Raw genomic sequence first — 15,754 nt, 5'->3', positions numbered from 1 at the left:
TTTGAGGGGATGCTAATGACAAACCAGCAGTTCAGTTTCTGTGTAGTGGCTTCAATCACAGAGTAGATATCGAACTAGAAAAATGTCAGCAATTAAGGCTGAATTTTCATCTCATGGTAATTGCAATGCCCAACATGCATTGGGATTATGTTCTTAGCAACACAGAATAAAAAAACCCTTTTAATATACGTTTTTTGTTTTGGGACTGAACTTCCTATGCCAGAAGACTGCATAAACTGAATGCCCACAGAAGATAACAGCTATTAATAACAGTGGTTGAAACAGTGTCTATGCTAAACAAATCTGAAGGCAGATTTTATTTACCTTTGCACACCAAATCAGGACCATCCCACTGTCCTTTGGCATTACAGACTGCAGTCCTGTTCCCGCTTGCAATCAAGTAACCAGGAAGACAATTGTAAGTAATTTCACTTCTGTATGTGGTCCCACTTACAAATGCTGGACGTGCATTCAAAACAGAAGGTGGAACCCCACAATCCACACCTAGGGAGACAAAGGAAGAGGAAAATAACCTTGTTAGTCAACTAGCAGGAGTAATGAGAGCTGCACTCCCACAAGGGAGTTTACCCTTACCTTTACCAGCTAACCCTCTTCTCCTGCAGTAATCCAACACTTCCTGATGTCCTCTGCAACATTTCCACTATGACTGACAGTGCTGTAGCTGCTCCAGATCTGCTTCCAAATAAAATGACATCATCTTTCTGCCTTTCTTTCCAAATGGTATGCTAACTCTGTGACTCCTTCCTTAGTCTAGCTGCCAGTATACGGAAAACTTCCTGGTTTTCTTTTGTATCTTTAAATATTCCCCTTGCTTTTACAAACCTGATTACACGTGGTCAGCTGGTTCTATACAATTTGTAGTGAGTAACAACTCAGAGGGAGGCAGATGAGCAGAAACTGCCTTTAGAAAGCAAAATTTGAAAAAAGTATACAAAGATCATAAAAATGCAAAACCATAGAAGAGGTTACAACATACCAATACTAAAACTTTCTGCTAAGGCAAGAGTCTATGTGATGTTCAAAATGCACTGTAATAGTTGCTGTATTCACTAACATGCCGAGTTGTCATTGGCAAATACAAAAAACAAAGTCAAGTAGCACCCGGAAAAAACAAATTATTTAAAAGTACCTTTACTAGTATTAAAAAAAAAAAAATCAGGTTTGCTGGTTTTACAAAAAGAGAAGTCCTAATTGAAATCCAGGAAAAGAGCTTGCAATACAAAGGGGAAATAAGTTTGTCATTTTAGACTTATGGGCTATTTCTTGGTGTATCATGTATTTTATTTCAATTAAATATAAGAGATGTGATCAGAAACTCTGAACTGACCTACTGTCTGATTGCAGAATTAAAAAATCACATGAAAAAGCAAGTTATGAAAAATATTAACAAAAACATAAATGTACCAACAACTCACAAAGATTGTATTCCACAATCTTTCTTTAGGGACCACTTGAAACTTTGGGCACTCCCTTCTTGTTTTAAAATTCATTGTTCTTCTATTTATTTATTGGAAAAAATGTTATTTCAATTGTTTTATTTCTGATGCCAGTAATTTAGTATTAAATTATTTTATCTTTTCTTTCTTATGAATTTTCTGGTGATATTTAATATTTCAGTTTTCCCAGCCACATTGGTTCAGCATCCTTATTTTAATTTATTCACTTCCCATAGTCACACAGAGAAACATTACACTTCTATCCACTCTCAAAGGAAAAAAAAAAAGAAAAAGGGAAAGAATTAGAAACCAAGAGGGCATTTGTTGTTTGAAAGAAACAAACTCTCCTCACTAAGTGACAATTTTCAGGATGACAATTCTCCCCTGCAGAATTGCTATAGACAGTACAGCTTCTGTTAGCTAGCACTTCAAATGCATTTAACCAATATACAGATTTTCTAACTATTCACAGGAACACAAAGTCAATCCTGCACTTGTAAGCAGTAATATTTCAACAGGATGGGCAATTAGAACACCAAAGCAAGTGGAAGTTTTAAAGATGGTCACAGGAAACTTAATGCTTCAGAGATGTCAAAGTGTTTGCTCATGCACAAATGCTCTTAAATTCACGAAGGTCACCCAGAGATGAAGAGGGCTATGATGCCTCCCTTTTGTATCTACAGCCAACCTTCAGAAAAAAATTCATGAGTGCCAGAAAAATTGGTCGTTCCATGAGAGGTCACTGATGATTTCCAAGTTAGTGGCCTATCTCATGAAATGCTACAGAAATCTAATTGTTTTCTAGGCCTCAGTTCACAGGCAGGACACATCTATAAAAATGTATGGACTAGCATTGAAAATATCACTACACTAACATGAAGAGGCAGACAATAACCTCTCCTATCCTTTTTTCTTCTTTTGCAAATAGTTAGATCTTGACAAAACTATCCCTCAAACTGAGAAAACAGACTACTGTCTCCACAAACACACTTCCCATGCTTAAACCCCCTTAAATGAAGAATTTTAAAAATACTTCAGACTCTCTTCACCTTCACAGCTTAGAGTGGCAGGCTCCCAAGTTTCATTTGCAGTGCAGTATGAGAATTTGCCCTTGTTGCTGTAAAACCCTTCTTGACAGTCATAATGAACTGCACTTCCTGGTAGCAAGCTGTAGTTCCCCACAATGTAGCCGTGCTTCATTTCAGGGGGGGAACCACATCCAATTTCTGCAAAGAGACTGGGTTAAAAGAGCTCACAATACAAAAATCTCAACACTTGACCACTTTAAAATGAGTTGAACTAGATAGTCACAAAATATACCTGATCTGATGAATCTGAGAAGTTGCCAAAAGGGCAGAAGATTATAAGCTGAGGAGTAGTCCTGCCAATATTTGGAAGAACACAGAAAACCGGTTATCGAGCTATATTCTTACTAACATACAGCTGGAGCCATTCACAACACCAAAGTGGCAACACCGCAGTGTGATGGTGCTTGGCATGTGTCACTCTCATCACAGCAACGGCTGAACGATACTTTAACACCAGAGGAAAATTTCAGGCCCCAGTGCACAGCTTTATTTCGCTATGCATGGAGAAAGTGAGGCACTGTGGATAAGCAGCAATTAAATGGCCTGCCCCTCAATTCCCTCTTTTCACTGAACCAGCTTGCATATGAAAGCCACATTCCTTTGGCACATCTGCTTGACAGGGTTCCCTTGTCTGACTCCACAACACCGCCAGTAGAGATACACCACCACAGAATATGGAGAGGGAAGTCAATGAGATAAGCAGGGTTATCAGCAATTTTGGCAAATAAAGCAGAGCACTCCAGTCAGGAACACTAGGAAACTACAGACAGTGAGTTTTATTGACGGTTCTGGCAATAATTCATAAATAAAGGCTGGATATAATCTAGGCAGCTCCTTCCACCTGGGATGCCTGGGTTCATTACATACTCTGACATCTACAGCTTACACTGTTAGCAATTTGCATCTGTGAAAACCTACACTAAAGAGGAATTTTCAAATTGGAAACTTGATTTTGGTTTGGCTTTTTTTTGTTATGGCAACAAAAACAGAACAGTTTATTCATGCAGGAGACACAGTATGTAGTAAATAGTTTAACTTATTTTTTTATTCCTCTCCCCTAGGTTTGTTTCATTCAGCTAACCTCTCTTACCAGCTACTTAGTCTCCCCTTTCCCTTCATGCAGTGTGATTATATAAAAAAGTAGATTAAACCACACTTCCTTTCTATTCAGAAACTAACTACATTACCTTCATGGCATTATTAAGCTTCTCTGACCATGCACACCTGAAGCACTGATGAGAACATGTAGGAATCATACCTGGTGTTGACTCTACAATCCAGACATCACTGAAACAAACTGAACCCATGAAGAAGAAAAAAATATACAGGAAGCAAAGTCCAGAGATAAAGCTTCTGCCTTTCAGACTTACAAGCACAGTCCAGAGCAGCTACTACTGTGTCATGTAACAACTGATTTTGTCTGCTAGCAAAAACAGCATCCAAAGACTCTCACCTTTGCATGAAACTCTGTTTCCATCCGGAAGAAAAGAACGCTCTCCATTTTCTAATTTATAACCATCATTGCAGTAACACTTGTAGCTTCCCTCAGTATTCACACATCTTGCATTGTGACCACACAGCCCAGACTCCTCACATTCATCTATATCTAAAAATTCAGAAAAAATACATGCAATTCATAATAGAGGTTTTTAAAAGTAATTAATTAATATAGGGCCCAAACTTTACTCTTCCATGAAGAGTTCTACATGGCTTCTGATGGCTCTTCTGCTAAAACAAAGGAGTTTATAATTGTGTGGTCTTTAAGCATCTGGAAAGAGGATTCTTTCAGTTTTGTAGCTATCTATCTTTTGAATTATCTCTGGTTTACTTGACAAAGAGTTTCCAATGTTCTCTTCTGTTACAACAACCTCAGAAAAATCCTGTGTCTGCACATATCTTGATTAGTTGTAACAGTTCATTACTATAACAAGGAACTGGCTAATATTCTACACTAAACACAAATATGACATTGTGGGGAATTCCAAGTATGATTTTCTTTAATCTAGCTCCTTCTTATTCTGGAAAGATCATTGTTTGAATGCAACTCTGCAGAGAGTAGCAGAGAATTCAAAATAGAACCAATTTACAGCTGTTAGGAACCTGGATGTCAAGTAAGTGTTTGCATTCACAACAGAAAGTGCTCTGATATGGTGTTAGAAAGTAAGTTCTACAGTGATGGGAAAGACTGGTGTGGTAAAAAATTAAGTTCTGGATTCATCATGCTCAAGATTCTTTGTGATGTCTACCTGTACAGTTTGTGCCATCATTTGGAATAAATGTCTTGTTGTTGTTGGAGGCTCGGTATCCGTGAAGGCAAACACAGTAAAAACTTCCATGTGTATTATGACACAGTGTATGATTTCCACAGATCTTGCTGGCTCCAATCTGGCATTCATCTTTATCTGTCAATATATTTAAAACGCATCAGAGAGAGATTAAGAAAAGTGGAGTATTCTCCCTTCCTCACTCTGTTTCATATAACCAGACTTCTTACTGTTATCCTCTGTAAATTATTTGGGAAGTAAACACTATTAGTAAGCTGAAATATTCAGACCCAGAGAGGCTGTCATGTCTGGATGAACAGTTTCATGACATAGCTCAGGTTGATGAGTCTAAGAGCTGCTGAAACCAGAGGACCCTGCTCTCTGCTTCTGCTCTTCCTTACGGTATGCACTGATTGCAGCACTTAATGGAACACCTGAGTGGGGGCAATCCCAAGCACAAGTACAGGCCAGGTAGAGAATGGATCAAGAGCAGCCAAGAAGGACTTTGGGATGTTGGTGAATGAGAGGCTGGACATGACCTAGCAATGTGCATTTGCAGCCCAGAAAGCCAAGTGTGTTCCGGGTTGCACCAAAAGCAGAGTGGCCAGCAGGTCAAGGGAGATGATTCTACTCCTCTACTCCACTCTGGTGAGACCCCACCTGGAGTGCTGTGTCTAGTTCTGAGTTCCCCAACATACGAAGGACATCATCCAGATGGAGTGAGTCCATAGGAGGCCATGAAGATGATTAGAGGACTAGAGCACCTCTCCTACAAGGAAAGGCCGAAAGTGTTGGGGTTGTTCAGCCTGGAGAAGAGAAGGCTCTGAGGACTCCTTATGGTGGCCTTCCAGTACCTAAAGGGGACCTGTAGGAAAGCTGGAAAGGGACTTTTGACAAGGTCCTGTAGTGATAGAATAAGGGGAATGGCTTTAAACAGAGAGAAGGTGGGTTTAGATTGGATGTTAGGAAGGAATTCTTTTCTGTGAGGGTGGTGAGGCAGTGGTACAGGATGCCCAGAGAAGCAATCTGGTCTAGGGGAAGATATCCCTGCCCACGGCAGGGGGGTTGGAACTGTGTGACTCTTAAGGTCCTTCCAACTTTAACCATTCTAAGATTCTATGTTTCTCCTACAATAAGGAGATAACTCTGTGCAGGGTCCAGCAGCCGCCAGTTCTCTGTGAAGGAAGGGTAAGAGATGGAGTGAAAGATCAGTGGTGGAGAACCATCCCCTTTAAGCAGTGGTAAGTTATTACACACACTCAGACACAGCATTTGACACTGTTCTTTGATTCACATATTGATTTGTCATGTATGAGATAGTCTTAGAAGAACACTATCAGCCATACTAACAAAACAAAGCTGAACAACACTTCTCATGTAGTAATCTTTTGGTAATGAGAAACAATCCACGCATATCCTATGTTTGGGAAGATCTGTCTGGAAATGACAAAGCTTTTAGCACGTTTTGAAGAATTCATTAATAGAAGAACTCATCAATAGAAGAATTCATCAATATTACTTGAGAAAGAGCATTTTAGAAATGTACTGAGTTTCTTGTCAGTTTATTTACAGGCAGCCTACCTTGACAATGGGTTCTTCCATTGCCTACAAATCCATAGTTGCAGATGCAAACACTTTTTCCTTCAATTTGATGACATGTTGCATGAATGTGGCAAGTTGCACAGACATCTGAAACTGATCTGTTCACAATTGCTTTAAGAACAGAAAGACACAATTACTTTTTTTCTTTTGGAGGACCTTAGAGGTGGCCTGGTATGGGTAACAAGCACAAAATTTAAAGTGGACTCCTATCTTCTCCCACCTCATTTTCAAACTTGCTGGAAAACAACAGCCATAGTATTCAAAGACTAAAAGATGAAAAATAAACAGAAAGGATTAAACGAAATAACTACACTGAACATTTTTGTCCATCCATCTCTTCTCTGATAACAAGCTAAAGAGCTTTCCAACAGTCAGTAAGACTTACAAGGCATATAATAAATAGGTCTATCCAATATTATTAATATTTTCTTCATAATAATTTGTTTCCCTTTTGTCTTGATTTCTGTTTCCTCTGGGGTTTTTGTGTTTGGTTTTTTTCCTTATTATTTACACATAGACATTTGGGCTGCTTATCAATCTGCTTGAATCACGTGTCATCAACATGAATGTGGTATAAATGTTATTCATAAAAACGAGGTTGAGAATGCTGCCAGGAGTAAAATGACTTGAAGTCATTTTAGAAACTAATTTATATTAAAAGTGGTTGCACAGCATACAACGCACAAACTAATTTACTGTAATTTAACAGGGCTATAAGTATACATGAAATCAGAATAAAATACAAACTTACTCTCTTCTTCGTATTCATGGAATTACGTTCACTTTTGTCCATTTTTTGTAAGCTCTTTTTGTTATCTTCACATATGCACTCACTTTACTAATGATAAACCTCAGAATGGATGGCTTTAATGTAGACAAAGCATGTATATGCTTACACATTTTTACATTTTAAAAGAAACAACTAACACTGCACAAGCAGATGTCTTGTGATGCTTGACACAGAAATGTGGAATTTTTTACTCTCCTAAGACAGCTCAAATTGGCAAGAATACAAACCTCACTGCATATATAGCAGTGACAAAATTTTGACTACCTTACAAGGTGTCTGAATACATAACCATAACTGGAGGGAGAAGGTATCTGAACACTTTTAGCTTCTAGCTTATCACTGTGATAAAACTGTCCTTCCACATGCACACAGTTTGTTTTACTCACAGTGCACTTCTGAGCACCTGAAGACTTGTGGGAAGCAACATAGATTCCTGCTCCTAATTATCCATGCTTTTATATACTTATATGTGTTTCAGATACGAAAAGAAAACAAAAACTGTCAGCATGCAATGGCAGCCAACATAGATCTGAAAATTAGATTTACAGCCACGGTAAGAACTTTCTCATGATTCCTCAATCTTCTGAAAAGACTTGGGAGTATCCTCCTCAGATTGCTGCTTCAGGAGACAAAAAACATGTGTCGACTCTCGGTGCTCCTTTACTACTTCATGACTTATTTCTCCATCGCAACACACAATTTATCACCCCAGCACTACAGTCACCTCACGGTTTCGGTCCTACCCATGCATTCCCTCAGACACAGCTCCCGACTTGGCCAAGCTCTCTCAGCCGGGCAGGCCACGAAGCCGCTGCCACCACAGCCCTAAGCGAGCAGCGAGGAGATCGGCAGCCAGTGCAAAGCACGACGCCCACCACGGGCTGCTCCACCACTAGCACGGGCTGCCTTTGCCATCACCACCAAGGGATGATCTGCCACCACCACGGGCTGCCTCCAACACCACTACCAAGACATACCCCGCCACCACCGCCGGGCCCTGGACGTCTCAGTGGGGCTGCGCCCACCTCCCGCCCACAGTCCCCGCGCCCCCTCCCCCCGCGGCCCGGGACGAGGGAGCGGGGCCGGGTCGGGCGGTCCCGGCTGCACTTACCCCGCCGCCGCCCCGCGCACGGCGGCAGCAGCAGCAGCAGCGGCAGCAGCAGCAATACCGGCCCCTGGGCCCGGACGGCCCCCGAGCTCATGTCCCCGCCGCCGCCGCGCCCCTCGGTGCTGCAGCGCCCCGGCGCCTCTGCATCGTCCCCGCGGGCGGAGGGAGGGAACGCAGCCCGAGGGCAGGGCAGAGCCCGCGGCCGGGGCGGAGGGCGCCTGGCGCTGCCCCCCGGCAGGCGGGGCACCTTTATCTCCGCCGCCGAGCCCTGGGCCCCCCGGGCTTTTACCCGCGGAGAGGCCCTTTTCCTCCCCCTGCCCGCAAAACTCTCTTTTTCTTCCCTTTTTTTTTTTTTTTTTTTTTTGGTGGTAGTGGTGTGTTTTTCTCTCTTCCCTCGCACAACCCCTTTCCTTCCCCGAGACGCCGCCTCAGTCCCGGCCGGGCGGGTGGCCGGGCTGATAAGGGCAGATGCTCCTCATAGCCAGGGGGCGGGGGGAGAAGCGGAAGACAGGGTTACTTATGATTCCCGGGAAGGGCGGCTGGAAACATACACCTGTTTGTACGTGGGAAAGGAAAATACGAATGTGCCGCTCTCCGGCCGCCGGCGGCAAACGTGACCGAGCAGCACCTCGGGTGGTGTCGGTCCGTCGAACAGAGAAGGCCGCCGGCAGGTCCGGGGGCTGGGAGGGCTCGGCGCGTCCCCCCTGCCATCGCGAGGGAGTCGCACCTGACTCCCCGCCCGGCACTGCCTACGCGACGGCACCAAGAGTTGGCGCATCAGCCCTACGGGTATACGAAAATGATGCAGGCGTTCACCGCCAGCTCTTGATGCTTTGTCACTGCAGGCCTTCGCCGCGGTACAGGTGAATCCCAAAACCTCGTTTTCAGGCAGCACCGCTAGCGCTGGTAGCAGTAGCGCTGCCTGAAGAGCTTCCTGCTGTAGAAGAGCAGTAATACTCCTAACGCTTACAGCCCTCATTCGTGTCTGTGAGCCTGAAATTTAGAAAGAGGAGTGCCAAGGCAATGAATGGGAGAAGCCTAGCACAAAGGTAGAATTAGGCATATTTGGTAGCTCTAATGAGATTCTTGAAGAAGTTTTGCTCATATGCTATGTTGTCTTTACATTAACATCCCTACACAGCCAAGTCCTCCATCACGACTGCATTTGAGTGACATAACCTGATGCTTTACTGCTGTGTTATAACAACAAAGACCAAACAATCTCTGTCTGATTTCAATGGATGCAAACCCAGTTTCGTGAAACTATCAACTTTATTGATTTATTTAGGTAAGTTGGTCTCATCCAGTCTTTTTTTAATTACTATTCTGACCACTTAAGTAGGTATGCATTTTTAACCAGCTTCTGCTACCCTTATCCATCCCAACCAGATTCTTCAGCAGCAGTCAGTTACCTTGCAAGTCACCCTGTTTTTGGAAAACAGACTCCAGATGTCAGTACTGTATATTTCTGCCTTAAATTACTGAAACTGGAGGCATGCATGTTCAGTGGTGGCAAGTAGCTTATCATTATAAGGAATAGTTCAGAGGGGAATTGTTCTGCACAACATATTAAAATGATTTGGAAATTATATTTTTCCTCTTCCTTGGCAGCCCACAAAGTAGCAGACCCACTAATCACTGCAATTTCTACTGTTCCTTTCATAAAAAGTAGTGGAAGCAACTTTTTATAATTATAAATACCTCATGCAACAAACAGGAAAATATTTTGGCAGCAAGCCTGAAGAAATACATCATATTTATAAAGAGAACAAGTTAAAAATTGTAACAAATATTCTTTAAAGAAAGTAGCAAGGATGTGTATCAGTTGAAAAAAGACTGGAACAAACCTCCTTGCTTTATTCAGTCTGTTATGTCTCAAACAGAAAATTAATTGCTGTTCAAGACATAGTTCAGAATCAAATAATTGAACTACACACAAAGGCTACTTTAAATTTAATATATATTGTTTGCATATCTAAATTCAGTGCAGAGTCACAAGTGTCAAAAGATGTTGCAAGGTCATCTGTTCTGGTTTTTTGTTCTTGAAGAAGATAAAATCTATGATTCTTGACATATTTGTCTAACTTGCTCTTTATAGACACAGTGATGTAGAACTCACAGCATTCCCAAGCAATCTCTTTCAGTACTTCACTGAATCACAAATCATTTCTTCCCTGAGGTCACCTGCCCAAGTCCTGACCTAATTTATTTGGAAAGGTAATTAAACATTCGTGAGAGTATGACAGATTAGTGTCCACACATGCTGATCCCTAATTGCTTAGGCAATCCTGCTTGTTGCATGTAAAAATCTCCCTAATGAAAACACAGAATAATATCCACCTATATTTTCTGTTCTCGACAGGATAAGGGTTTTAATCCTTTCACTGTTAAACCTAAAGGAAGTTTAGTTTGTAACTACAGTGTTTCCTTTCTCTCTAACATTAAATTGCCCAGAGGGCATCTGTACCAGTATTTGCTTCCATTTCTCTTTTTTTGATAGGAAAATAATTCTGATGGTCAAAGTAGTTGAATTCATCCAGAGATATTTGGAAGTTTCCTGTGCATTTTTTCCTTGCAACTGTCTAAATGGAGATAATTGAAAATCAGAAAGCCAAGCTGGATTAAACATCTTCTCAGCCACCTGTATTCATTCAGTCTCCTTTGCAGACAGTTGAATGTCACTGGGTCATCTAACTCCCATTTTTTTCTTAAGGATATTTAGCAGAGATTACACTACTTATTTTGACATAGGAAGACAAAATATTTGATACTAATGGCTCTTTCAACAAACAGATTTTTAAAAACACAGCAAACATCTTCACCTGGAGTAAATAAATGTATTTCATCCTTGTTAACAGATCGCTCAGCTATTCATAATGCAGTTGCATTTTTGAACAGCTTGCTATCAAGCACTTCTTTCCAGCTGGCAGCTTGATGGAAGATTCCTTCCATCTCAATTCTGCCTCTGTTGCCTATTTAAAATGAATCAGATTAATAACTGGTTTCTGGTTATCCACTTAATTCCCAGAATAAGAAACAGCAATTGTTGAAGCAAAAATAACTGGAAAAAATTGGCTGACCCTCTTCAGTTTCTTCTGAAAATGCTTCAGTAAATATTGTCCAGAAAAAAAGCAGTCTCTTGTACAAATTTTTCTACAAAGGAAATATTACCACTCAAGTTGTTCTCAGCATTTCTGTCTGTGCTCTCAGGTGTGCCTATGCCATGAAGTCAAGATGAAAAAATAAATGAGATTTCTGCAAAAGCAGATTTTGAACCTTAAATATTGAATGCTTCTATACAATTACCCTGGAGCATAGGCCTTGGATGAAACATACCTCAGAGCATGCCATATACATCTCAGAGCAAGAGCATGAGATAAAGCCTGCTGACAGTTGCTGCTAATCAGAAAAGCAGTTCTACAGAGCAAAAGGGCTGCTATCTGTGGGTTTTAGCATAGGAGTAGGAGACCAAACTGAGCTTTGCCACAAACCCACTGTGAGCTTTGATAAGATAACCCCTTCCTGCCTCTCTTCACTTCTCCCTCCCACCTAGTTTTGAAATTGGGATAGTATTCCTATGTGTGTTAAGGCTTAATATCATCCGAGATGATGCAACATAAACTCTGATAGGAGCTGTGATGCCACTACACTTTGCCCCAGTTTTTAAAGCACTAGGATTTAGCGTAACCAATTTATGGGACAACGTCCTAATGTTGCCAGATCTTGGAATATTGTTCAAGAAGATTGCTGACTAGCCATTGCTTCTGATTGTTTCATGCTGTGTCACTGAGGGCTGGGCTGACTAAAGGCAATAGTTACGAGGAGAGAGGCTACAAAGGAAAAGTACAGAAAAAAGGAATAAGAGCACCCCCTTCATACATTATAAAAATAATAAATAAATAATAAAGTACTTCTGTGGTTTTCTTAACTTCAAGTAGATGAACAGATATATTTTCTTTTTTGATCCTACAATATCTGCTAAAATCTGAAGAGAAAGAACTGGGCAACAAGCTTAATCCTTCCTTCTCTGCCAGGCTCCCCAAGCTCACCCACAGGGGGGTTGGTCTTACTATTGCAGCCGCACAAAACTTAGTAGAAACTTATAGATCAGGCAAAAATGAATGATACTTTATTTGATAAGTACAGGAAGAAAACTAAATCACACTGACTACATTATTATTTTTGTATTATACTACTCTCACCATAAGCTTTGCCTAGTTTTATGGGCAAGATGAGTCTGAAAGTGCTACAATCATTAAATGGGAAATATGGCAACTTGTCAAGTTATATTATCTATGAAGATGAAAAATTTCATACATGTGTCTTATGAGACGAGAAACCCAAATATTGTTTCCTGGACATGCTTCCTGAACACATTCCTGTGCAACTTCCTCTTGGTGATCCTGCTTTAGCAGAGAGGTTCAACTAGGTGATCTGCAGAGGCCCATTTCAACCCCAACCATTATGTGGTTCTGTGACTAGAGATTATAAATCAAACCCTTCTCCTCAAGCTGTTCAATCAGGTGGGGATTCTTTTGCTATGGCTTCCTTCTCTACAGACCAACTGTATTTTGTCACCTGGCAATCTCATATTTGAATCAACATTTTGTAGTGGGAAAGAGGGGAATAATCTAACAATCAAACCTTTCATAGTAAATACCTTGACCTTCACTCCCTGAGTTGTTCTGTAAGCAATTAAGCTTTCACATGCTGTTTATCCAGTTTAAAGTAACTGTTTTTATGTCAATTAGAAAGCACCTCCAATTACTGTGGAACACAATTCCAGCAGAGTGAGTTGGATTTTGGATTCATAACATAATGCATTCATTTTTGGCATACAAAATGAGAGTGTTTTTGTTTGGTTACAAAACCAGCACAAGCTCTGCTCTTTCATCTTGCAAAATTAAATTAGGTGTAACTCTATTATTTTTACATTTACTGGCAATCAAAGAGAAAGACGCCCTGAGTGATGGCATTCTTATGCTGTCATAAATTGTAATAAAGGTTTACATTGACATTTCCAGTTAAATAAAAGGTCACCTAGTCTTTTTTTTTCATTCTAATTGCAAAGTTGATAGTCTTGTTTAACTTCAAATAATTTCTGCAAGAAATCAAGTTTGTCTTACAATCACAGAATGATGGAATGGGTAAGGGTGGAAGGGACCACTGGAGGACATCTGGTCCAACCTCCCTGCTCCAGCAGGGTCCTCCTAGAGCACATGGCACAGGATTGCCTCCAGACCATTCTTGAGTATCTCCAGTGAGGGAGAGTCCACAGCCTCTCTGGGCAGCCTGTTCAGTATAGCACAGTCACTTGCACAGTGAAGAAGTTCCTTTTCATTCTGGTGGAACTTAGGAACTGCATCATTTCTGCCCATTGCCTTGTCCTATTGCTAGGCACCACTGAGAAGAGCCTGGCTCCATCCTCTTGACACCCTTCCTGCGGATACTTACAGACATTAAGAGGTTCCCTCTCAGTCGTCTCTTTTGAGGCTGAACAGGCTCAGTTCCCTCAGCCTTTCCTCATAAGACGGATAGATACTCCAGTCCCTTAATCATCTTTGTTGCCCTCCACTGGACCCACTCCAGGAGCTTCGTGTCCCTCTTGTCCTGAGTAGCCCAGAATGGGACACAGCACTGCAGGTGAGGCCTCACCAGGGCTGAGCAGAGGGGCAGGATCACCTGCCCCAACCTGCTGGCAATGCTCTTCCTAATGCATCCCAGGATGCCATTGGCCTGCTTGGCCACATGATCACACTGCTGGCTCATGAACTTTCTATACACCAGAAGAATCTGAGATTCAAATAATGTAAGCCTGTGAGAACTAAATGATGACTGAGCATTTAGGCCTGCACTAGGGTGAGGATGTTTTTCTTGCTATGTACTACATCAACCCACTGTCTAATTACAATTACAGATTTTTTTATTTCAGACCCATTTGATGTACAACCAGATGTACACCAGAGGGTGTTTTAAAGTTTGGCTGAATGTACAATCCCATCATTTGGAGAGTGAGAAGATACGTTAATGTAAGATACGTTAATGTGGCCATTTAGATTGGGTCCTAGACTTCGAAATGGACAAAATCAAGATTAGTCAGCAGAATTTCTCAACTTAAATTCAGCATCTTAATCAAACCCATTGTTTGTAGGCAATTGATCTGCAAAGTTATCAGCAATTTTCCTGTTAGATTTCATGAGACAGTAAGGGACTAAGATATCCCAGGCATGACAGGATACATAACATCTTACGGTCAGACCCTTCAAAAATAATCTCTTCCTTATATATTTTCCTGCTGATGATTGGCAACAATGACTGTGAAAATATTTTTGAAGGGCCTTGATTAAAATCATATGCATTAAAATAAAAACTAAGTGTAAAATAAGAAGTGTAATCTTCCTATAATATGAAATTGGGAGAATCTAAGCCCCACAGAATAAGCATAAAGATACACAGTGATTGAACACCTTTCTCAGAGAAAAACCATTTACACGAGCAACATAGTTCTGCATTGAGTGCTGAATAAGAGCTCCGTAAAGCGTTCCAGGAAGTTCTTTGGGAATCTTAACAAGCATATATAGTATGCCTTGAAGGAGAAACTAACCCAGGCCATCTTGTGTCAAGCAGGCTGTAACCAACAGTGCCAAATCAGAGCAGAAGGAGAAAAAAACACATTTATGCTATAACAAATCTTAGCATCACGAAGCATGGTATTGTGTATTAACTTTCACTAGCCCTGTGGTTGAATTAAAATTGAAAGATCTTATGCCTAAACTGAAGAACTCCAATAGCATAACAGTCATTTACTGTTGAAATGAAATGCACAACTGGGAGAGGTCTGCTAACAAAATCTCCAACCAGTTCAGTATCTGGCAGACCAATGAAGCCTCTGAAGAGGGTAAACTCATTGAATCACATAGAGCAACAGTATGAATGCTTTATGCTTTTGACAAGATAATTAAAGCTTCAGAAAGAGAGAATTTTAAGCTGTTCAATCATACTCAGGACATACACACAAAAAGGAAAAGAGTATGTCGCACAACCAGACGTCACATATGAAGGAAAGTGTGGAAACCACTTTCATTTAATAGATATAATAGAAGAGAATACTTAGGTAGCAAATCCTTTTCAGAAACTTACTGTGCCCTTAAACAGAAAAACTATTTTCACAGCTTTCAAAAATGAGGAACATTAATTACACAATTCAGAAGATACTTCCAAGTCTGATGACCAGATGAGTCAAATTCAGCATATACGGGAATGACATTTTGCTGAATATACAGTATGGCTGATATTAAATCTCACACTGCTTTTGGACAATTTGGCCATAGGTGAGAATTGGAAATAAAAGAGGAGAAAAGGAAAGAACAGGTTAGTAATGCTGAAAAATCAACTAGTGACATCGCCATGTTCTTTGGTACGAAGTAAACCTGACTTCAATGTTT

General features: G+C 40.9%; 1 protein-coding gene across 1 annotated transcript in view; it reads right to left on the bottom strand.

Annotated features, from left to right (window-relative positions):
* The window catches only part of SUSD1 (sushi domain containing 1), a 44,153-nt gene extending 35,066 nt beyond the window's left edge, over window positions 1-9,087 (bottom strand). The window contains exons 1-6 of the mRNA XM_027709025.1: window positions 8,890-9,087; window positions 6,391-6,532; window positions 4,792-4,947; window positions 3,999-4,151; window positions 2,507-2,683; window positions 325-504 (exon numbers count right to left, since the gene is read on the bottom strand). Coding sequence (XP_027564826.1) covers window positions 325-504; window positions 2,507-2,683; window positions 3,999-4,151; window positions 4,792-4,947; window positions 6,391-6,532; window positions 8,890-9,087 — 1,006 coding nt within the window. The remainder of the gene's footprint in view (window positions 1-324; window positions 505-2,506; window positions 2,684-3,998; window positions 4,152-4,791; window positions 4,948-6,390; window positions 6,533-8,889) is intronic.
* Between the last annotated feature and the right edge of the window lie 6,667 nt (window positions 9,088-15,754).

This window comes from Neopelma chrysocephalum, unplaced genomic scaffold, assembly GCF_003984885.1.
Source record: "Neopelma chrysocephalum unplaced genomic scaffold, ASM398488v2 Primary Assembly neopelma1_96671, whole genome shotgun sequence".
Lineage (NCBI taxonomy): Eukaryota > Metazoa > Chordata > Aves > Passeriformes > Pipridae > Neopelma > Neopelma chrysocephalum.
The sequence above is the reverse complement of the archived record's forward strand: the minus strand, read 5'-3'. Positions and strand labels throughout refer to the sequence as shown.